The sequence below is a fragment of the Sarcophilus harrisii genome, chromosome 1, assembly GCF_902635505.1.
Source record: "Sarcophilus harrisii chromosome 1, mSarHar1.11, whole genome shotgun sequence".
In the NCBI taxonomy this organism is placed as follows: domain Eukaryota; kingdom Metazoa; phylum Chordata; class Mammalia; order Dasyuromorphia; family Dasyuridae; genus Sarcophilus; species Sarcophilus harrisii.
In genome coordinates, this window is record NC_045426.1 from 478,966,734 (window position 1) to 478,991,886 (window position 25,153).

Genomic DNA, 25,153 nt, shown 5'->3' on the forward strand with positions numbered 1-25,153 from the left:
AGCTGGCAGGTAGTCCAATACATATTAAATATGTTAAAATACATGTTAGATCCAATATATGTATACATATTTATAGTTATCTTGTTGTACAAGAAAAATCAATCAAGAAGGAAGAGAAAGAAAAACTGAGAAAAACAACACAATGCAAGCAAATAACAACAGAGAGAGTGAGAATGCTGTTTTATTCCACACTCTGTTCCCATTGTTCTCTTTCTGGGTATAGATGGCTCTCTTCACCACTGAACAAGTGGAACTGGTTTGAATCATCTCAATGTTGAAGAAAGCCACGTCCATTAGAATTGATCATTGTATAGTCTTATTTTTGCTCTGTACAATGATCTCCTGGTTCTGCTCATTTCACTTAGTGTAAATTCATGTAAATATCTCCAGATCCCTCTGAAATCATCCTGTTGGTCATTTCTTATAGAACAATAGTATTCCATAACATTCATATACCATAACTTATTCAGCCATTTTCCAATTGATGGGCATCCACTCAGTTTCCAGTCTCTAGCCACTACAAAGAGGGCTGCCACAAACATTTTTGCACATGTGGGTCCCTTTCCCTCCTTTAAGATCTCTTTGGGATATAATCCCAGTAAAAACATTGCTGGATCAAAAGGTATGCACAGTTTGATAACTTTTTGAGCATAGTTCCAAATTTCTCTCCACAATGGTTGGATCTGTTCCCAACTCCACCAACAATGTATCATTGTCTCAGTTTTCCCACATCCCTTCCAACATATGTCATTATTTTTTCCTTTCATCTTAGTCAATCTGAGAAGTTTGTGGTAACATCTCAGAATTGTCTTAATTTGCATTTCTGTGATCAGTATTAATTTGGAGCACTTTTTCATGTGACTAGAAATAGTTTCAATTTCTTCATCTGAAAATTGTTCATATCTTTTGACCATTTATCAATTGACTTTTAAATTTTTACTTTTAAACTTGAACATTATTCTTAGGATCCTAAGATCATAGCAGTAGAACTGGAGGAGGATTTAGAGCTCACCAGTTCAACTGCTTCATCTTATAGAAGATCTTGAAATCTAAAGGATTGCCTGAAGTCACAAAAGCAGCACTAAGTGACCCAGCGGTAAGAGTTGGTATTTGAATGTGTGAATCTTGATTACAAATCTGTTGGCCTTTCCAGAATATTATACAGAGCCTAAATTTAGACTTAAGTAATACGACTCCAAATCTATTCTTTTTTCTAAGAATAAAAATAAAATAAAATAATAATAATAAAATAGTGATAATATTTTATAGTAATCTAAAATTTGCAAAGCACTTTATATATTATTTTATTTGATCTACATTTTCACTATATTGCACTTAAGATACCTGAATTTATAACAAAAAGGTTAAGTTTTGAACTGGTTTAGTGAGTTCCTCATTTTAAACTTGTAGGTGGGGGAAATCTAGAATAATATTGTCTAAGAAAAATTTTTATAGGATTCTGATTAATTCTTAAGCTTTTAAATACATCTCAATGTCACATTGAAATTTTCACTTCATAAATTATTTTAAAATAAAGATTTTTATGATTAATGTTCTCTGAAATATTGTTTTGTTTTATCTTTTTAAAGGCCAGATGCTTTTACAAGCCTTAGCCCTAATTCAGCAAAATGAGGACATCGAGGAGGCACTTAGACAAATACGAATTCTTTCCAGAAGTAAGATTAAATTGTTATTTTAAAAAATAAGATTCATTAGATATGATATGTGTAAATTTTATTGTAACAACACAGAGTGCTTAAATGATTGTATAAAAATTGTTTTGTAAACATAGGTATGTCATTGTATTTTGAACAATGTCCACCTTGGACTTGCCTGGTAATTCAGGTTTGGGATTGGAATGAAATAACTTGCTTGTAAACTATACAAACTTTAACAAAAATAAATTTGTTCAACAACACATGGAAAGGTTATTCAGCAAAAATTTGCCATGTTTGTGAACCCATTCAGCAGGGTATATTGACTTGCATGGGAGTAACCTTGAATACTTATCTTTTAGGCTTGTATGGTTTAAACAGCTGTGAAACTGTATAAATGGTTTTGATTTGTTAAAATGACAAAAAAAAAAAGGAAAATGACAAATATTGGAGGGTATATAAGAAAAATAAGTACACTAAAACTCTCTTAATAGAGCTGTGAACTAGTTTAACCATTCTAGAAAGAATTTTGGCACTGTGGCCAAGAAGCTATAAAACTGCACATATTCTTTAACCCAGTAATAGTGCCACTGAGTCTATATTCAAGGAGATCAAAGAAAGAAGAAAAAGACCCATATATACAAAACTATTTATAGCAGTTCTTTTTATAGTGGCAAAGAATTGGAAATTGATGGAATGTCCATTAACAGAAATAGCTGAACAAGGTATAGTACATAAATGTGATGGAATGCTGCTGTGTAGTTTAAAAGTGTTGAAGGAAATAATTTTATAAAAACTTGAGGAGACCTCTAAGAACTGATGCAGAGGGAAACAAAAGAAACAGAACAATTTACATGGTGACAAAAATTTAAAGACAGTCAAGAGAAAGGCTTAATATTAGAAAGGCTTAATAACCTTGATCAACACAATTACCCTCCATAATTTTAAAACATTAACAATAAACCTTACTGTTCATTTTTAGACAAAGACCTGATGGACTGAGACTGTAAACTAAAGCATATTTTTTTCTTTTTCTTTTTTTAATGGGGCAGGAGAGGGTAGAGAGGGCATAGCTAATGTAGAATTTTTTTGCATAACTATAATTTTTTGTAATATATTTTATTTTTCTTGTCTTCTCATTTAGTGTGGGATGGGGAGAAGAAGGGAGAGAATTTGGGAAAAAATAAAAAATTAAAAAAATTAAAAGTTATCTATGCTATAAAAAAGGAGTCTCAAAATAGTTCAAGCAAGAGTTTGAAGTAATGAAGACCCATTTTTTTTTTCAGTATCAATAGTTTCTGGGATCCATCATCATCATTATCATCATAACAAAAATAATGATCAAGTCAGCATTTATATAGCATTTTATTGTCTGAAAAGTGCTTTACAAATATTTTCTTATTCAAGCCTTACCACAATCCTACGGAGAGAGGTAATTGTATACTCTATGATTGCTTAGCAATCTATGAAAAATGAAAATTCTGAAATATTGAAAAATAATAGAAAGATGTGTGATAGGTGTAAAAAAAGCCTGTTACACATTCTTAGTTGAACTGAGCATAAGGGATCATAAATAATTATAACTAGTATTTGTATAGTGCTTTAAGAGTTGTAAAGTGCTTTAAAATATTATTTAATTTAGAGATAGCCAGTGTTAAGGTAGATAAAATGCTGGGCCTGGGCCTGACTTTGGCCTCAGATATTTCCTAGTATGGTCCTGTGAAACTTCTATTTGCCTCCAATTTAGGTACCTAATCCACTGTGCCACTTTGTATCATCCAAAAGATTTAGCAAGACTGAAGGATTCACAATAGATAGTAAGCATGTACATGATATTAAAAGATCCAATTCTGGAGTTCTTAGCCTTTTTTTTGGTATCATGGACTCCTTTGGCTGTCTGTGGAAGCCCATGGACCACTTCTCAGAATGATGTTTTTAATTCATTTATTAATACATACATAATAAATATAGTTTCACCAACTGTAAAATGTGTATACCTACTTTTCAGGGTTGTTGTGAGGATCAAATGACATAATATTTGTCTTTAAAAAAAAGTATGAAAGGGACAGCTAGGTGTTGCAGTGGATAGAGCACTAGCCCCTGGATTCAGGAGGATCTGATTCAAATCTGGTTTCCGACACAACACTTCCTAGCTGTGTGACCCTGGGCAAGTCACTTAACCACACTTGCCTCAGTAAAAAAAACCCAAACAAAACAAACAAAAAAAGCATTGAACACAGTGCTTGGTACATACTAACTTCTCTATATAAATGCTTATTCCCATCCCTTTTTCTTTTCTTGTTTTGTTCCTCACAATAATCCTGAGAGGGAGATACTATTATCCTCATTTTATTGATAAGGTTGCTGAGGTAACACAGTAAATGATTTGTCCAAATGTAATGTACAAAGTAAATTTTAAACTAAATTCGTCTTGACTCCAATTTAGGTACCTAATCTATTGTGCCACTTTGTATCATCCAAAAGATTTAGCAAGACTGAAAGATTCACAATAGATAGTAAGCATGCACATGATATTAAAAGATCCAATTCTGAAGTTCTTAGCCTTTTTTTTTGTATCATGGACTCCTTTGGCTGTCTGTGGAAGCCCATGGACTACTTCTCAGAGTGATGTTTTTAATTCATTTAACCCTGGGGAACAGGTGCTATCATTCCTGTTTTACAATTGAGAAATCTGAGGCAGACAGAGGTTGCCTAAAGTTACACAGCATATCTTTTCCTACATGCAGAAGACTAGAAATAGGGGAAATATAGAGGCTCATGTTAAAGAGGAGAAAAAGGATGAGACACAGAAAACAGAAGAATCAGGATATATTTTCCCCTCCTTCCCCAATACCATCCAGTTCAGCAGTGGCAGGATGGTCATTAACATTTGTAAAAGTTTGATTAAAGAGAAACATGAGCAAATATATCAGTTACATGTACTAAGCATTGACATATCTATAGGCTAGGCCAGAATATTAAATGTAATATTTAAGTTATCACTTTACCAGATGTTTGCCTTACCTAAATAAACACAGGACAAAGTTGTTTTTTCTCTGGACAAATTGCAGTGGGAATTTGGGGAGAGGCCCTTTTGGATGCACAGAAAATTTTTGCTAAGACAGTTTAACCCCAGCTTGATATAGTACATAACTGATCTTTTGTTTACAGACCGCGGTAAGAAGACAACAGTTGAGCTGTTGAAATTATTGACTGCTTACTGTGATGAAAAATTTGACCTAGACAAGGAGTTGAAGGAATTAGAAACTATTCCACCAAGTAAGTTCTCCATCATTTTATTGTGCTAACTTTCATATTACTTCATGCAGGGAATTTTATAGTTGAAAGACATCTTAAGTTTTAGTTCAATTCCTTTATTTTACAGATGACAAAAGTGGGCCCTAAAGAGATAAACTTAGCTATTCTACTCAGTGTCATATTCAGTTCTAGAACCCAGGTATTTTTTTTTATCTTGATCCTTTGAAAAAAGTTTTTCTCACAGAATAGCTCCAAGAATTCAAATTTTGTGAAATAAGCAAAAGCCCATGTATTTAGAATCTTGAATAGTAGTTTTAGTTGTTGTTCAAAATTCTAAATTTATTACAAAATTTCAAGAAACTTTAAATTTTCTCAAACTTTTCCCAACTTTTTAATATGTGAAATGTTAAATATGATCAAAAAAGTATTATGGTGTTCAATTAGCATTCATAAATGTTTGGAAAGTATCATATATTTGTGTGTGTATCACACATATAGCTATAAATGAATCATTGTTATTCTTGTGTTCCTTATATTTAATGAAGCAGATCAAATGTCTTAAGTATAATGGTAAATTTGTATCAAAACCTCTTGCTTTCAAGTTTCAAGTTTCAGAAAAAAAAGTTAGATGTTTGAAATGTTTTACTTATCTAGAATGTCAAAGCATTTTTTAATCATTTTTGTTTGATTTTTATGTCATTTTGCAACTATTATAAATTACAGTAGATTGTTATTTAGCAAAACATTACTTTCATTTACAAGTACTCAGATTGTGTCTTTTTGAAGATTACTTCTATCTTTGTTAAAAAATAGAAGGATTAAAAACAACATTATTTAATTTATTAGTTTTAACCAAAGGGTGAGGAGTCTATAGGATCTTCCATAAGATATAACATGTCTTAAAGGTAGTTCTCACCAAAAAAATCTTATATTGTCTAAAAGGGAATAGCCACAATTTTCTGGTACTCCCTGAAGATCAGATGAAATAAACATAGTATTCTTTTCTCATGGAGGCAGGGAACCAATTTTACATCTACATTTAAGAAGAATAGTGAATGTAATTCTAATTGGGCCAATGGAATTCCTTAGAGTCCATAGTCCTGCTAGTAATCACTTTAGTAGAGTTGCACAGGCAATTTTGCAATGCTTTTACTACCTTCAGCAGATGCTGGTAATTTCAGGATTAGAATCATTCAGGCACATCAGACTGAGTTGATTGGACAATGCATACAATCTGAATGCTATAGTGAGACTATCTATCATATTTCATTTGAGACTCCAATCTTCAGAAAGAGAAGGTGGAAAACCCTTATTATAAGGAAGGTGGTGACCAGCTACTCCATTTTGTGACGTGTAATTCAGGCTAGAAATAAAGAACATCTTGCATGCATGAGTGGTTGAAACATTGTTAACAAAGGAAAATGCGGAATTTTCCTGGGAATATCAAAAATGGATGGAAAAATTTGTTCAAATAATACAAGGAAATTTCTCTGAAAGAAAGACTTATACTAAGCATCTGTATTTCATAATTCTTTAATTCTATGATGCTATGAAACTATTCATTTATGGTTTATCTTAAAGCCAGAGTTTATCTTAAAGTTTTATCTTTAAAGTTTATTTTAACATTCCATCCTGCTTATTGAGATTTATTATTGTTTATCTCACTGGTATATTATATCTCCACTGGTGATATTTTAGCTTCTGGATTACTGATTTTTTAATTTTTTTTCCTCCTTGGATTGGTTAATTTTTAATTTTTTTGTCTTAATTTTTCATTTCCCCCAAATTATCTTTTATATATTTTACTGTTTGTAAAAATGAACTTAAAAACTCCATTATTAGTAAGTGAAATACCTCTCCTGCTTCCTTATTTTCAACAAAATAAAATTTATATTATCATATAACTTTTTTTTTTTGCTATATCTATAACCATTGAAATCAAGGTAAATTGAGGCATGAAGTTCTGAACATGATCATTTTATTAACTAAGTATAAATTTGCCAGTAAATAGGGTTTTAGCCCCCTCAGAAAAGCCAAGGCATAGAATTAGGAGGACAATTCTCTTTTATGGACAAAAGAAGAAATCTTTTTTTATTTGGCAGTATCATAGATGAAAAAACAAAACAAAACAGTATGATTAATTAAAAAGCTTGTGGCATCATAGCTGAGAGGAACAATATCATTAGCTAGAAATTAGAAATGAGGGACTAGTTACAACTTTTCCTTCCATCTTTTCACTAAGAAATGTTCATTGTTTGAATCCTCCTGTAAGGGTAGTTTAGTGATCCTAAATCAGAAAACCCTAGATAATAGGCCAGATTCTTTGGCATCCACCTGAATCATTTAAGGATTACAGATTTCCTTGAGGCAATTTGGCATCCACCTGAATCATTTAAGGATTACAGATTTCCTTGAGGCAATAACAGAACTGTGATTAGTAGGAAAATTGAACTTCTAAATTTAACTTAGGGACATTAAGTGATTTATAGGAAAGCTGAATCTCCAAACTTAACTCTGAGACAAATGAAACATGACTGAGGAAGTTACAAAAATGTCAAGAGTGATACAGAATGAAATCTCAATAACAAAATAGGATCAATTTGATTTTCCCAATTTTTACTCTTTCCAGAAAAACATGATGATTTTCTCTTGGGCTACCCTACGCGTCGAATAAGTTGTGCTGTGGTAAATACACCATCACCATGTGTCAACAAAACCGTTGGTCACATTGAAGATTTGGAAATAAAGATAGAAGAATGCTTTCATCAGGTATAGCATCATTGCGAATGCTAAAATAGTTGCAGACTTTTAAATTTCCACATAACCTTTAAATTTTTTTAAAAATGTAATTTTTCTTATACTGTTACATTTAAAGATTGCAAGAAAATATTTTTCTGAAGTACGCTATTTTATGAATCCGAACTTTGTGACTAATTTTGCTCAAATTATACTAATAACTGAGATTTCTATAACACTATATCTTTAGCTCTTTTGGTCCTCACAGCAACCTTGTAAAGAGGCTGTACATATATTATTCTATTTTACAGATAAATAAACTTGGTCTCTGGGAAATTAATGACTTGGTTAGGGCATAGGGTGAATATGGATCAGAAGCAGGATTCAGGTTTAGATCTTTAGGTATCCATCAGTCTCCTACTATTTTACATTTGCTTTTGAGGGTATTTACAGTCTATAAAAGTAAAAGTAAAATTAAAATATTAAAATAGAGCCCTTATCTGTCTAAATTCATGCAATCCTAGACTTGTTCTTTATCTAGAAACAATCATGCTAAGTGATAATTTCCATAAACCAACTCAACTCGTTAATTAAATAATGTTTACATTATTTATGGGAGGGGGGCACTAAACTGATGAGATGATTAGATAAGTAAGTTGATTCATTAAAGGATTGTATGTCCTTTGTTAGGAGTTATTTAGTTGTAAGGAAATACTGGATGGGTCTGTTGAGAAACAATGTAATTTTGATTGTATATTTATAAGCTGTTAAACTCTGCCGTTGATTATTACTCTTTGAGTTAACCTTTGCTATTACTTACAAAGTTATTATTACAAAGTTATAACTTTGTATTGTTTTCAAAATGATTTTTTACCTTTCAAAAGGTACCTTTATCTTTCAAAAAGATTTTTTACCTTAATGGATCAGTGCTCAGAAAGATAGGGAAAAGCAAAGGAAGTTGGGAGAAAATGAAGGGAATGCTTCTTAATACAGCCCAGGTATATGAACACAGCTGTCACATTATTAACTCATAATATCACCTTGCTGTCCCCTAAAATTTGTTCTTTTTTCGGACTAACATATCTAACCACATCTTCCCCATTAACTACTTTTGAAGTTAATTTTTTGAACACATTTAAGACTTTACATTTCTCCCTACTGAATTTTATAATTTTAAACATCCCAATTCTTGAACTTGCCAAGGATATAAAGATTTTTTTTTAGATACAGATTATCATCCAACATGCTTACTATTCTACCCAGCTTTGTATCTTATGTGAATGTAGCGACCATGACATTTATGTCTTTATTCAACATGACAGGGCCAACCACAGATCTCCAGAACACTCTGCTAGAGACTTCCTGCCAAAGTGATATTAATAATCTTTCAGGCTGACTATTCAATTTATATGAAACCCATGCAATTTTATTGTTGTCTAATACAAATCTCTCTTTTTAACAAAATGATATACTTTATCAAATACTTTGCTAATGTTTAGGGAAACTCTGTTGATGGCTTAAATGGATGGAGTCTAAGGCATGCGAGTGATGGGGATGGAATCAGGTCACAAAGATCTGAGTTCAAAGGCAGCATCTGTGTGACCCTGGACAAGTCACTTATCCCTATTTACCTCTCTTACTCATCTGTAAAATGAGCTTGAGAGGAAATGGAAAACTCCCCTAGCCATCTTTGCCAAGAAAACCTCGAATAGGGTCACAAAAAGTCAGACATTACTGATAATGAATGAACAGTAACAAGAAGCCTAGTGAACAATATAATGGATGGCTTTCTGGATCATAAGATTCTTTCTTTCTTGATTTTAGGGAGTTTATTTTAGGTGAAAACTTGTGGGTTCAGTCTCAATGGCTCCAAGTATTCATTGAGGAAAATTCTCGACATTTAGGCAGAGATTAGGCTTTCTACCTAATTTAGCATTTTTGAAGGGTTGAAGCAAAATTCATTTGATTAAAAAAAAGTCAGTAGTGTAACAGCATGTTCTATTACTGTATCTTTGGACTGGATATATGAACACTACAAGGGGAAGCTGCAAAAGAGTTGACCTTTTCTTGGAACTTTTCTCATTCTAAGGTCTAATGCCTGAAGGTGTTTGGAGAGCTCATAACCCTCTTCTATATTCTTCTTATCTGTGGCAGGTCAGTGCTGCCCTTCTTTCTCAGCAAGCTGCTCAAATGCAAAACTTTCTCCAACCTCTCAAATGAATCATTTATCAGTTCATTTAATAATTTATAGATGATGCTTGGGTCATGGTCACATTTCTTCATTCCAATTCAAACAACACATTTCCTGTTCAATTTTATTCCAGTTAAATGACTCCTCAAACTTATCTTAAAGCCTATAATTGAACTTCATTGTAAGTGAACTTCACCCATTTAATTTAAGTGAAGAAAGATTGAGTGAATCTTATCCCACCTTCCACTTATGTATCCTCTTGAAATGTCCTTGATCCAGCTTTTTTGTTAACTTTCAAGATGAAACTATTCCAGTATCTGGGCTTCAAAAATTATTGTCCAAATTTTCCTTCATTTTTCCTCCTAATTCAACTTTTAAGCTATTTCTTTATGCCAGATTTTGTCAAGTCTCCTAAAAAGTTTCCTTATTTGGTTCACATTCTTACTGTTCTCCCACTTTTTCTTCCATAAACTTCTCCTTTGGAAGCCAGAAATAAATTTCTATATTAAGCTTCATTTCTCAAATATAAAAATTTATAAAAGTACAAGTCACTCTCCAATGTTTAAATAATCAGAGGATATATACAGGCAGTTTTCAGATGAAGAAATCCAAACTATCTGTAGTCATATGAAAAACTGCTCTATTAGAGAAATGCAAATTAAAACAATTCTGAGGTACTAACTTATATCTATCAGATTGGCTAATGTTAGAGAAAATAAATGATAGATGTTGAAATAATTGTGGGGATGATGGAACTCTAATATCGTGTGGGTAGAATGTAAACTTATCTAACCATTTCAGAGAGCAATTTAAAACTGTGGCCAAAAGGCAATAAAACTGTCACCTTTTGACCCAGAAATAGCATGACTAAATCTGTATTCCCAAAGAGGTTAAATAAAAACAAAAAGGAAAAGGACTTATTTATACAAAAATATTCATGGCACCTCTTTTTGTGGTAGTAAAGAATTGTAAATTGAGAGGATGCTTATCCCAGTGGTTTGGGAATGACCAACCAGGATGTGATTGTAATACTATTGTGCTACAAGAAATGATGATTTTTGAAGAAACTTGGAAAAACTTACATGAACTGTTGAAAAGTGAAGTAAGCAAAATCAGAACAGTGTATACAGTGGCAGTAAAATTGTATGATAAGGAAATGTGGAATGACAAGTTATTTTCAACAATACAATGATCTAAAATGATTCTGAAGGAAATCTATCCATTGCCAGAGAAAAAAACTGTTGAAGTCTGAATGCATGTTGAAACATGCTTTATAAAACTATTTTTTTTGTTTTTAATTTTTTTTCTTTTATAACATGACTAATATTGAAATGTTTTGCAGGACCACACATGTATATACTATATTAAATTACTCGCTCTTCTTAAGAAAGAGAACAGAGTGAGGAGAATTTTGAACTCAAATTTTCTTTAAAAAATGAATGTTTAAATTTTTTTACATGTAATTTGGAAAAAATTAAATATTTAAACTACAAAAATAACGAGTTCTAAATTTTTTCTTTTCTATTTTGTCTATTTCTTTTCTAATTTTCTAATTTCTTTTTAATGCTTATTTAATAATTTTCCTAGAATTTTTTTCATTCTTAGTTCATCAATTCTCTGTTTTTTCTTTTTTTCTGTTTCATTATACATATTTTCAGAGAGGCATTTTTTTCTCCTTGTAATGCTTTGATTGCTTCCCCATCACTTTGACAATTTGTTGTAATATAATTCTTTTTTGCAAGCTTCTTAATTATTTCCATATATTGATCTTTGACCATTTGCAGGAATCATTGCTTTATCTCAATTTCTATTTTTTCCTTATCTTCCCATATGAATTACAGTTTTATTGTATAGTAGTTTACAAAGGTTGTACTTAATATCTCTGCCTTTTTAAATAAATATAATTCCTCTGTGCTGTAGCATATGCTACATATATTAAAGACTCATGAGACACATTTCAATAATTAGGAGAAAAAAGCCCCTATTTTATCAAATTCCATCGATGAGACAAATATGTTTGTGAAATCTATACCAGAAATGAATAAAGTAGAAAAAGACAACTATAAGCCAATACCTTTATGATAATTGATGCAAAAAATTTAAATAAAATTGTATCAAAAATACAGAAATATATCCAAAGAGTGTTTCACTTTGGCAAGTTGGAATTATACTACATATGTAATAATCTTTTAACATTAGGCAAACAATTGACATAATGAATAATATTAACCAAAATAACAAAATCTACCTTTATATCAATAATGCAGAAAATATCTTTGACAAAATAAATAATGCTCATCCATAGTAAGACTCTAATAATCATAGGCAAAGAAAAGAGTATTTAAATATAACAAAGAAAGTATAACTAATAGCTACTGTCATTATTTACTATGGCCAAAAACCCAGAAACTTCTTTCTAAAATACATGCATAAATTTGGATTGTCCCCTTGTTATAATTACAGAATTTCTTATGAAAGCATTAAAACAAGTAAAATAAAACTCAAACTATTACTATCCACAAATTAATCTGATGTTTTAGCTACAGAGAATTACCTAAGAGACTAAGAGACTAATTGACACAATGAAGCTATCAGCTTAGTTTTAGTAAAGTGTCAAAATTATAAAAAAATTTTAAAAAATCAACATCATTTTGATATTAAAGTTACAAAGGTCATACAGAAATAATGAAAGATGAAATTCCATTAAAAACAATTTGAAACTGCATAGAATAAATAAGAATTTATCAAGATATACTCAAGTTCCTGGTATATAGTAGGTGCTGTATCTATAGATATATGTATATGTCTACTCATGTATGTATGTGTGTGTATATATATATATATATATATATATATATATATTCACAGCTCAGGTTTGGGCTGAATTTTTTTTTTTGGCATAGTTTTATAAACTTAGTTGGTTTGGGATACCATCATATCTGTATTTTAATTCACAGAATATCTTCATTTTGATTATTTATAATTTGCTTATGTGTATCAAACTGAATAGCCAGATAGAGTGGTGGTAATATGCTGGGTCTGAAATGAGCAAGATTCATTTTCCTTAGTTGAAAACTGGTCTCTGACATTTATTAGTGGTGTGACTCTGGGCAAATCCCTTAACCCAGTTTACTTCAATTTCCTCATCTGTAAAATGAGCCAGAGAAGGAAATGATACATCTTTGCCAAGAAAAACCCCAAATGGGGCCTTGTAGAGTTGAATATGACTGAAACAACTGAATATGATGTTTATCAGTCTACCAATCTATCTACCTAATGATTCATAGAGGCTGCCCACAACTATGTGGGCTGTGGGCAGCTACAACAATGAACGTTATACATAATTGTATGTATTTATTTGTATTTATAAACATATAAATAAAAATACTGCGTGAATTAAATTACAGATTTAATTGCTTGTCAATTAAACTATTCATTGTCTACTTTGTAGAACTTTTGTAGAACTAGACAAAATTCATTTGGCCAAAAATGTAGAATTTCAAGAAAAATATTGATTAAAAAGTACTGATGAAGGAAGAACAGCTTTTAGACTTCTAATTAGGTGCTAAAGCAATAATCATCAAAATCGTTTAACTTTGATTAAGAATTAGAAAAGTGCATTAGAACGGATTTAAAAAAGAGAGAACTAGAAATTACTGAATAAAGTTACAGTGAACATTATATTCAAGATCATAAGTTGTTTGAGGAAGATTTCCCTATTTTGGCGAAAACTACTGGGAAAACTAAAAAGTAATGTGGCAAAAAAAAAAAAAAAAACTTTTAGACTATCAATTTATATTTTATACCATAATAGAGTCCAAAAGGCATATATCATATATTATAAAAAAAATTTAAAACACATACAATCCAAGTTTAAAGAGTCAAATATTTAAAAAAAAAAAAAAAAAAGAAAGAAAGAAAGAAAATGAAAGGAACTGCCTTTCACAACTTTGACTAGAGGGAGAATTTTTAGCCTATAAGAAATATATGACTAAGAGACATTTTCCAGTAGATAAGTAGTCAATGTATTGAATTGAAAATTATTAAACATCTTATAACATGTAAAGTTGAAATCAAATTAAAATGATTGAAGTTTTATACTCAGGAAATTGACCAAGATGACAAGACAGAAATAATAATGGAGAGTCTTCAGGAAGATAAGCCTACTGTTGGTAGATTATTGAATTATTCTAACATTTGTAGAAAACTGGAATTATGTCCCTAAATTGTTTATACTTCTTGATCCTAGAAATTTTCTCCCAAGGAAATGAAAGGCAAAAACAAAGTCCCATAAATGTCAAGATGCTAATCTTTGTAATAACAAAGAATTGGGTTGGGGGGAGAGGTGATGTCAATGTTAGATATTTGAGGAATTCCTGAACAAATACAGCATTACAATGTTGGGAATATTATCATAGTGCAAGAAAAAATGATGGGGGAAATTGAAGAAACTTGGAAGTAACGTTTATTAACTGGTGGAGACTGAAGTAAGTAGATCCAGGAAAACGTTGTATGCAGTGATGATTAGAATTTAAAGGAGTAGAGGATTCTGAGAAGAGGGAGGAGTAGAATGGGAGATTTCAAGCTCTCCAGATTTCTCCCACAAATAGAATAAATTTGTACATCAATGTGAATATTAACTGGTGAAACATCAAGAAGACTAGGGGCAGAAGTGGGGTTCTAAAGCTCCCAGATTAGAGAATAACCTCTGTGAAGTGCAAACACCTCCAGACTAGCTCTGCAGAAACATCTAGTGGGGAGCCCTGAGGCAAGCTGGATTTGGCCCAAGCCTCATCTGGAGCCTTAGAAATTTTTACCTCCCAGACTGCTAGAGAAGTTGGGTGTAATGGGCTGAAGCTTGAGTTGATGCACAGAGGTCCCAAGCACGTGAAGCTAAATAGTAATTGGACCATACTCTATTAATATATATGCTTGGAGAAAGAATGGCCCCCGCCCACTCTTTGTGCAACTCCTGATGTGTTGTATAGGAAATGACATAGGGATGATTTTGGTGGGTGGAGGCAGAGGGGCACAAAGAGAGGAAGGAGAGATGGCTGGCAGGTTCGTGTTGCGGCTGCTCACATTGCTATCGCCATCCCCCTTCACCTCCACAAAGAATAAAGATTGAAGATTTTCCCTTAACCTGAATTCCTGACTCCGGATGATTTTAAAATACTCAGTCCTCACAGTTGGAGATCTAAATCTGGAAAGACTGAGTGAATTTAGGTTGATTTAGGAACATCAGGTGTAGCTGTCCTTCAAGAAGTGGCCCTGGGCTACAAGGAACCAACACACCAATCGAGTGTGGAGATTGTGGGGCAGGGATGCTATTGGCTGTGGGCACTTGCTGGAGGGTAGATCTGTAGGTTGGGGTTCCTGGTAAGAGTGGAGAGCTGAAGGGTAGCTTGAGTTACCATCTCCCCACCCCACTATTAGAGGTTTTTTCACTAATAGTTCTTTAAAAAATGAACCAGCAAAGAATGAACCCCACCTTTGAAACATATTATGGGAATAAGGAAGATAGGAGTTCATCTTCAGAGGAGGACACTGAAGTAAAAAAGCTTTTATCCCAAAGAGTAATGTGAAATGGCTCTCTGCCCAGAGAGAATTTATAGAAGAAATCAAAAACGAATTTAAAAATCAAATGAGAGACACTGAAGAAAAATTAAAAGAAAATAAGTTAGTCAACCAGAAAAAAAGAGTTATGGAGTCTCAAAGATGAAAATAATTCTTTGAAAATTAGAATAGGACAAGAGGAAACCAGTGAAGCTATGAGAGAACAAGAAATAACAAAACACATTATAAAGAATGAAAAAATAGAATAGAATGTGAAACAAGAAAAATGACAGATCTGAATAATAGATCAAGAAGAGAAAATATAACAATAATTGGGCTGCCTGAAATTTGTCACCAAAAAAAAAAGAACCTTGACACCACAATGCCAGAAATAATGCAAGAAATTTGTCATGGAGTGATAGAACATGAGGGGAAAAGTAGAATAGAAAAAAAATCCATCAATCAGAACCTCACTCCTTTGTGGAAAACACATAGGAATATTATTGCCAAATTTCAAAACGCCCAGATCAGAGAGAAAATTTTGCAAGAAACAAGAAAAAAGCCAATTCAAATATGTTGGAGCTGAAATTAGAATTGTACAGGACTTAGCAGCAGCCACAATAAAAGAACACAGGTCTTAGAATCATATCTATTGACAATCAACAGAACTAGGTTTGTGGCCAAAAATTTTATATCCAGAAAAATTGTAATATGGAATAAGAAAAAAGAACATTCAATGAACTTGTAGATTTTCAGGACTTTCTATGAACTAAACTGAACTTAATAGAAAATTTAATATATTAAGAACCAATATCAAATATCAATTTCTAGTAACTCAACATGGACAAATTGTTTTTTGTTTTTTACCATATGCTTAAGTTTGACATCAATTGTACAGTAACTCAAAATAAAGTTTGGGGTAAAGTTAAGGTAAAAATAGCAATCATGTTATACAAAGGAGGCACAGAGGAAGAATACACAGAAATATTAGAAGGAGGAGAAGAGTTCAATAGTTCTAAAAACCTATTCACATTGGGAATGGGTTAAATAGGCAACACTACATATATACCATGAAGGGTATAGCACTCTCCAAAATATATAAAGAAATAAGGGGGGAAGAGATGGGCAGACAGGGAAGCAAAGGGTGAGGGAAGAAGATTAAGAAGGGATCCATGGGTGGGGGGAGGTTAAGTAATAGCAAGGCAAGTAAAGGAGCTGAATTAAAGCAAAGAGTCAGCAGGGATAGGAAAGATATGTGTGGGTATATATGTGGGGGGAGAGGTGGGGTGTATGTATGTTCATATATCTATATAAGTATATATAAATATATCTTTTCTTAACTAGATAGCTTGGGTGGGTGGGATGAAAGGGGAAAAAAAGAATAAAGTAAAGTTGCACAGGAGAGAACAAAAGAACAATTTACAAGGAAGCAAAGAAAAAATGGACATACCTAAATATAATTTTTTCTACCTATATATATGATATTTTTAAAGTCAAAAGAAGTAAAAAAACATGATATGTAAATCTTTATTCTCTTGATCAAGAGAAAGTGATGAATGTGTTTTAGATGCATTTTAGGTGTACTCCCATTGTAATATTCTTCTCTAAAACATAATGTTCTCTGGGAGCAGGTTTCTTGGGGGACTTTTGGAGGCAACCTTGATTTCAGTTCAATAATCACAAGAGCAGCCAGGGATTAAAGTCCAAATCCTTTATTGTTTCCTTCAAAGTCCTTTCTCTCTTCCTGGGGCCCGCTTAGGTTTAATAGAGGCCTGTCTCTCCTCTTGGTTCCGAGAGCTCCTGCTGCTAGTACTTTGCCTCTGCCAGCTTCTGTCTCTAGCTTGCTCCGAATGTTTCTGAATACAAAGGTTTGTACTTCAGCCTCCAGCCAGCACAAAGATGGAAGATGGAATGAATCTGTCTCCTCCTCTGAGAGCTTCTAGTGGGCTTGTGTGTCTGGCCCTGAGAGCTTCTTGCTTATAAGCTGTACGTTGAGTATACATCAGTCATTATATCACTAGGAAACCATTATTTGTTGTAGGATTAAATCAATTCCAAACTAGATTTAACCATTGTCTCCTCAATTCCACTTAGTACCTTGTTTCAAGTTCTGGCCCATAACATCTCCTTGTAGGATCAGATCAATCATACTGAACCATACTAAATTAGATAACTATTGTCTCTATCAATTCCAGTGACTTAGCACCTTGTAAGAATCCTAACATCCCATGGCAAACTTAGGAAAGAATATGGGCAAGATCTCCTAGGATAGGCAAGAATAGATGATGTGTAATCTACAGTGTTGGAAGGAATGCTAACACTGATGAATCCAAAGATACATTACTTTTTTGAATGTCTTATCTCACTAGACTGGGACACCCTAGTGAGAAAATGTATATAAATCATATTATGTACTTTAAAGTGCTATGAAAATGTCAGTTTTTTAATTTTAATTTTTTAAATTTGATTTTATATTATTATTATTAAACTAAAGAATTAATTTGTTGTTTTTCAATTCTCTTGGATTCTTAGGGACCCCATTTTGAGATTTTCTTGACAAAGATATTGTAGTGGTTTTATCTCTAACTTATTTTACATTTGAGCATTGTAAAGTAAACAAGGTTAAGTGACTTGCCCAGGATCACAGAGCAAGTAAGTGCTGAATTTGAACTCAGGAAATCTCCTTGACTCTAATTCCCATCCACTCTGCCATCTCCCTGTTAAGTTACACTATAAAAATAACTTTTCATTTTAACTTAAGTTTAACAAAGTTAAAGCTAATTTGAGTGATGGTTTTAAAAAGAAAAATACAATCTTTTTTTATTCATTTATTCTTGCTTTAGCTACCTACTTGCTTCAGTTTTCTCATCTGCAAAATGAATGGGCTGGGTTTGATGTTTCCTAGATTTTCTTCTAACTTTCAAACTATGACCCTCTAATCCTATGAAAATTGAATAATTTATAACACATAATTCTCATTAACCTTAAAGATGATAATCTTAAATAGAGTAGTGCTTTTTCAAGTAGGAAGGGGTTCTGTTTAATGTAAATCCTCTTGACTTTTTTAGTATGAGTTTATCACTCTTAAAGAACTTTTTAAACAAGTTTGAGGTGGTTTTCTCTGTGATGTGATTTCCATTAATATAAAAGTTTTGCAAGCCACTCTGCCAACTAAAATGTGAGTAGTTTTCCTTTTAGAGGAATTTGTTGCTGAGTTTTGGGACAAGTAGTTGTGATTTATTTTCTCATTTGATAGACATTTCTATTTACTATGATATTTTATTTTTACAGTTTGAGTGTCTCCTTCGGGAAAGGTAAGAGCTGTGTTTGCTATTTTTTATTTTTGGTTCATGTTGAAGTCACATGGATAAGGATGATATGAAGCATGTGAAAATTTTCTGAGTTGTGTTGACATATCCTGCATCAGGGAAATGCTTACTCTTTTAAAAGCATACCAAGCTAGAAACTTGTTCCAAAATGATCTAGAATACTAAACAAGAATTAAAAGGTTTGTCAATTGAAAAGATTTTAGTAAGCATTTAAAAAGTCAACAAAAGTGAATGTGAAGAAAAATATTCAAAGTGTGTATTCAATAAATCTGTTAAAATATTTATAATTTGCATAATACATATTTGTCTTTTTGAAATGGCTACTGGACTTTCAGGAGAGAATGATGATTTGTATAATGAACTTCATCATTCCTGGATATAGAAAATCAGATCAGACTAAAAAAATTAACAAGCATTTATTTACTGTGTCTGTGGCCTAGGAAGGTAGCTAAGTAGTGCAGTATATAGAGCCTAAGGCCTGCAGTTGGAAAGGTCTGAATTCAAATGTGACATGTGACCTTGGGCAGGTCACTTAAATCCTATTTGCGTCAGTTCTTTTTCTGTAAAATAAGTACACACTGGAGAAAGAAATGAAAGAAATTGCAAACCAATCCATTATCTTCACTAAGTCCATAGGGTCACATAAAATCATTCATGACTAAACAGCAAATCACCAAGTGTCCTAGACACTGGACTAGATCCCAGAGAAACAAAGTCACAAGTTAAAAAAAGAGCTTATTTTTTCTAGGATGAGATAAAACTGTAAAATATATTAAATAATAATCTGAATGACTTAATAAATGATTTTTAAATTCTTACATTTCAATCTTACTTGTTTTTTAAAAAAACAAGCTTCTGTTGATCAAGTGAAATAGATTCATCCTTATATTTAAGATGTTGAAATTGATACATAGATAAGTTAGAAAAATAATAATAATGCAGTCAGTCCCATAGTTAAAACATTTCTTAAAATGACTTCAAATATTTTATTGACAGCTTTTGGCTTTTATACACTTGAAAAACCTCTAATCATGTGCTTTTCTATATGTGGCCAGGACAATTTATGATAATAGGATGAGAAGTTTAGACCTAAAAGGGACTTTTTTTTTTATTTTTTACAGATGAGGAAACTGAGGTCTGGAGAGGTGATCTTACTTGTTCCTTAAGATTACTCAGATGTGAAGTAGTAAAGAAAGTTCTTTAAAGCTCTTTAAAACAAGCACTTTAAAGTACCCAATCTAGAAGCCTTTCACTTTTAAATTGCTTATTAATGAATTACTTTGGAGGATAAAGCTTATCAAGCATTTTTTTTTTTTCATGAGTTTCAGTTTTGCTTTATCTATTAGCAAAAATTCTTCTCTTATGCAATTTAACCTTTAACCTTTCAATGAAGCTCAAGGGAAAGATGATCCCATAGAATCTAGAACCTTAAATTTTCACATGATCATATCCAGCTTTGCGTTCATTTGAAGTACATTTTCAGGAGGATATATAGATTAATTCAGTTAAGGGAAATGAACAAGCAACGAAGCTAAGTTCACTTGGTAAGAGTCTAAAAATTCATTTGATTAGGGATTCTTTATTTTTTTTTTTAAAAAGAAAAAAACAAGCCAATATTTCTACTGAGTAATTGCTATATACCATACAGGTTTGAAAGCCCAATTAAGGTGCAAGAAATTGAAGGATATATATTCCCCAAGCCTTCAGATTTTCATGCAAGATTCTTCACAAAAGAAGATGGAAGTAAGTTAAATATGATTACAAGTATTTATTGTGAGTGTTACTGAAGTGTTTCCCTGCTCTCAATTTAACATTGTGTCAACTTTCATAATAAATATATTTATCCTTTAAAATGTAATTTTCCCATCTACTACTAAGAATTTCAACTACAAACTGAGCAAAACAAAAAAGAAAAAAGGAATAAGCATTTATATAGCACTCTTATGTGCCAGATACTGTATTGAGCACAAAAATAGTATTCTCTCACTTGATTCTTACACCAATCCAGGTGCTATTATCTCCATTTAATAGTTGAGGAAAATGAGGCAGAGATTGAGTGACTTGACTATGGTCATACTGTAATATCTTAGGTCAGATTGAATTTGTGTCTTCTTAACTCCTGTCTCAGCATTCTCTATGCCACCAGCTCTCTCTAAATAGTCATGTAAAGATGAAAATTTATTAATAGGAACCTCTCCCTCCTCCTTTCCTCCTTTCCTCCTTTCCTCCCTTTCTCCCTTCTTCCCTTCCTCCTTCCCTCTCTCCTTTCCTCCCTTCTTCCTTTCTTTCCTTCCCCTTTCCCTCTCTTCCTCTCTCCCTCCCTTCCTTCCTCTCTTCCTTCCTTTGTTCCCTTCCTCCCTCTCTCCCCAAAGAGAAGTTTTTGTCCTGTGATGTATATTTTAAGCATCCACATTAATATTTTTGATAATGTTGTCAGAATAAAAAGCTAGTAAAACTTTTGAAATTATTAAAAAAGTAAGATTTTTTAGACCTGACTTAAACTTTGTAATCAGCAAACATTAACATTGATACTTGGCATTATTTTATAAAAATTCCTAGCAAATGGTTAGTGAACCATTAAAAAATGAAGTAGATAATCATAAGAAATTAGCAAAGATTCACTAAGAACAAGTCATTCTAAAGAATCTCATTTCTTTTGTTGAAAATTAACTCAGATGATGTAAAGCTTTTCTTTGTTCCAGTCAGGCACTTAATGAAATGTCTCATATATTCAATGGACAAAAAAGTGCAATATAGACTTCATGATGGTTCATTTATGTAAACTAAAACTGATTGACCAATCATAATCCAAAAAATATCTTATAATAGATTAGTATCAAGGTGGAGGATTCTTATAAGTGTCATAGAGCTGTGTTCTTAGTCTTTTACTTTTAATTATTTTCAATTACCTAATGAATGCTATTAGAATATAAAGGGAGGAAGAGTTGGCACACTTCCAGTTTCCTGCTCATACTCAAGACATTAAGCAAAGCTTTTACCTTGTTACTCCATAGCTTCATGTGCTTACTCCCTTTTTTAACTTCTACTATGATCTTCATGTTTTTTGTCAGTTGAATACAGTTTTAACCACTGAACATAGGGAACTTTGGACTATTCTCTGCATACTTGTTTGTCTTTGACCTTTTATTATTGCCAGCTTTGCCAGTTGCTTATCAAACATGGTTCTTTTTTCTTGCTTTTTGGGATCAATCCTAAAAATAACTAGTTACTATTTCCAGGCTATTTTTCTCCCATAATCACTCCTCCTATACTTTAAGTTGCACTAACCAGAATGTTGGGCCATACATAACCATAATTGCAAAAGACAACAAAGTGGGAACTTGATAAAAAGCAAAGTAAAAATTCAAGACTATAATAGCAAGCTAGGATATTGCACCAAACATCAGAATGAAATTCATCAGGGATAAATGAAAAGTCCTGCATTTAGGTTAAAACAAATAACTATACAAGCATAGAATGGGTAAACGTATCTTAAAAATTTATATTATAAATTGTATTTAACCACAAACTCAATACGTTATCAGTGAGATGTAACTTGCATAAAATTAAACACTCTCTCTCTATATATATATGGAATGATTATATAAAAATGGATTATAGAATCTATATATTTCCATATGGGAGTATTAAGATCAAAGTTTGGAATCTATAGAAAGACAGATTTTATATTAATAAAAGAATAACTTTTTTGGCAAGTACCTGTATAGTGGGTGGGAAGGTGATAAGATCTATGTTACCTATCTCACAGCATCATTGTAGGTATCAAAAGAGATTTGACAGCCTTGAAATTCTTTATAATTATCTGATGTTTCTATTGTTATTTTTAGATTTAAAGCATCAAACAGTGACTGTGCTAGCAGATGCTATTCACTTGATCAGGACCCTTGAAACTGACCGTAAAGATGCTGCAGATGCTTTAATAGAACAAAGATTAAGGAAGAGACTTATTTGCAGTAAAATTGATGGTTTGTCATTTTGGAGGCTTCAAAAACTTCCTTTTGCTGTGCAGCAAGGTACCAGAATGAATGCTAAAAGAATTCTTTATATAACAGTTAGTTATTATAGAGATTGGAATAACTAATTAGAGTCCATAATGGAATCACATCAAATATAACAGCTCTGTTATAAATTTGGATTTCCTTGTGTTTGCACCACCAAGCACTTCCAAACATCTGGACACTTTTTTTTAGTGTTTGCTACTGTAAAATATGTTTCGATTCTCAGATGATTGCCAATTGGTGGTATAGCCTGAAACTCTTGGAAACTCTGAACCTTATGGATCAAATGAGGAAATACTGTTATTTGTTTTTATCTGTAGGGAAATTTTAATTTGAGGATACCAGAAAATCTTAAATCAATTCAGTATCTATTTAAAAATAGAAAAGAAGCAGTTTTCTACTTGTCAGTCTTCCTTCTAGTCATCCGGGCTCATTCTAGAGATCAGATTAAGCCTCTAAAGCAGCTCTGGATTGGAACAAGTCTTTAAGGCTCACCCCACATCATATTCATATTTTTGGAGAAAATCTATGACTGACCTCTCTCATATACCTGGAGGTCTTTGGTGAAGGAAGACAACATTGAGGGAAACTGGTTAGTTACATGTTTATAGTTCTATTGAATTGTGTATTGTTCAATTTAAATATGCAAATATATTTAAGGATGTTTTTAATATTTAATGTCAAGATGACAAGAAAAAATAATTTCAAGAAAAAAATGAACAGAATTTGAATGAAATGAAAGGATCACAAGATCATAGATCAAAAGCTCAGAGGGACCTCTGATTCCTTCTTGTCCAATCCCTTCCATTTTATAACTAAGAAAACTAAACCCAGGGAAGTATCCAAGGTTAAAAAGATGTTAGGATTCAGAACTAGGATTTAAACTCAATTCTTCTCACTGTAGGGGTCCATTTATATATTACCTTAAGGCTTGAAGACTAAATTCTTCACAGGGATTCCAAGAAAGCAGGTAAAGAGAAGACAGATATTTTTATCATCATTTTAAGAGATGAAGAAATTAGAGTTCTGAGAGATTCAATGATTTATTTCTGGTCAGAACACTTTGGCAAAATTAAATAGTTATTGAAATAGTTCTACTTTTTCCATAATGACTCCTCATTTATCTAGGGCAAATAATGATTATATTAGTAGATATATGTTAGTAATCATGAAAATATATTGATTATATTTTTTCTCTCTTTTAAGCCTAATATAAGATTAGTGGATGATACTATAAAATATAACCTTTATAAAGAGAAGTCTACCTCTTAATAAGACTAGGATTGCTTATGAGTGGGTTCAATATTTTAGACTGAGTTTAATGGTAAGGCAAGTCACTTAAATTTTTTAGATCTTAAGTTTTCTCATTTGTAAAAAATAGCTAGTATCATTTTTTTTATTGTTTATTGTTTTCCTGAACTAACTGGTTGATCTTCTAGGTAGTCTTAATAGAGTTAAGAATGGAATATATTATACAATAGTATTAATCATGTAATCTTTGATTATTGAAAACAGTGATATAAGTGCCTGGAAAGAGGGTTTTAATGTTTGATTTCAAAAATCTGTCTTCAAGCCTCACTTTGACATGTGCTAGTTGTGTGACAGACCATGGCCAAGGCTTTTGTAATTGATGTATCTTGGTATCTCTCTAGGATTTATCTGGTAGCTCTCATGGATGGGTTATTATCTTAATCAGTGGAATTAGTTTTTCATGCTGATGAAATAATATCATAGAATCATAGATTTAAACTTGAATGGGATTGTATAGACCAAATCATCCAATGTCCCCATTTTACAGATGAGAAAATTAAGATATGAAAATGTTCAGTGTCTTGCCCAAAATAACACAATTAGTCCATGCCAGCAGTGGGACTTAAAAAACCCAGATCTTCTTATCCCAATTCTGATATAAAAAAAAAAAAGATTTGCACCCAAAGATACCAGGTTCTGGATAAGAACTCACGATTTGACAAAAATTGCTGGGGAAATTGGAAAATAATATGGCAGAAACTAGGCATTGATCAACACCTATACCTTATACTAAGATAAAGTTAAAGTGGGTTCATGATTTAGACATAAAGGGCAATACTATAATCAAATTAGGAAAACAAGGAATAATCAACCTCTCAGATCTGTGGAAAATGAAGGAATTTATGGTCAAAGAACAACTAGAGAACATTATTAAATACAAAATTATCATATTAAATTAAAAAGGTTTTGTAGAAATAAAACCACTGCAGATGAGATTAGAAGGGAAGCAGAAAATTGAGAAAACATTTTTACATACAAGAGTTCTGATAAAGGACTCATTTCTAAGATATATAGAGAATTGACTCAAATTTATAAGAATTCAAGCCATTCTCCAAATGATAAATGGTCAAAGGATATGAACAATTTTCAGATGATGAA

General features: G+C 32.1%; 1 protein-coding gene across 1 annotated transcript in view; it reads left to right on the forward strand.

Moving 5' to 3' along the window:
- The window catches only part of CCDC178 (coiled-coil domain containing 178), a 610,238-nt gene that overhangs the window by 73,657 nt on the left and 511,428 nt on the right, over positions 1 to 25,153 (forward strand). The window contains exons 3-8 of the mRNA XM_031946472.1: positions 1,590 to 1,676; positions 4,827 to 4,934; positions 7,543 to 7,682; positions 18,688 to 18,710; positions 20,374 to 20,468; positions 22,574 to 22,759. Coding sequence (XP_031802332.1) covers positions 1,590 to 1,676; positions 4,827 to 4,934; positions 7,543 to 7,682; positions 18,688 to 18,710; positions 20,374 to 20,468; positions 22,574 to 22,759 — 639 coding nt within the window. The remainder of the gene's footprint in view (positions 1 to 1,589; positions 1,677 to 4,826; positions 4,935 to 7,542; positions 7,683 to 18,687; positions 18,711 to 20,373; positions 20,469 to 22,573; positions 22,760 to 25,153) is intronic.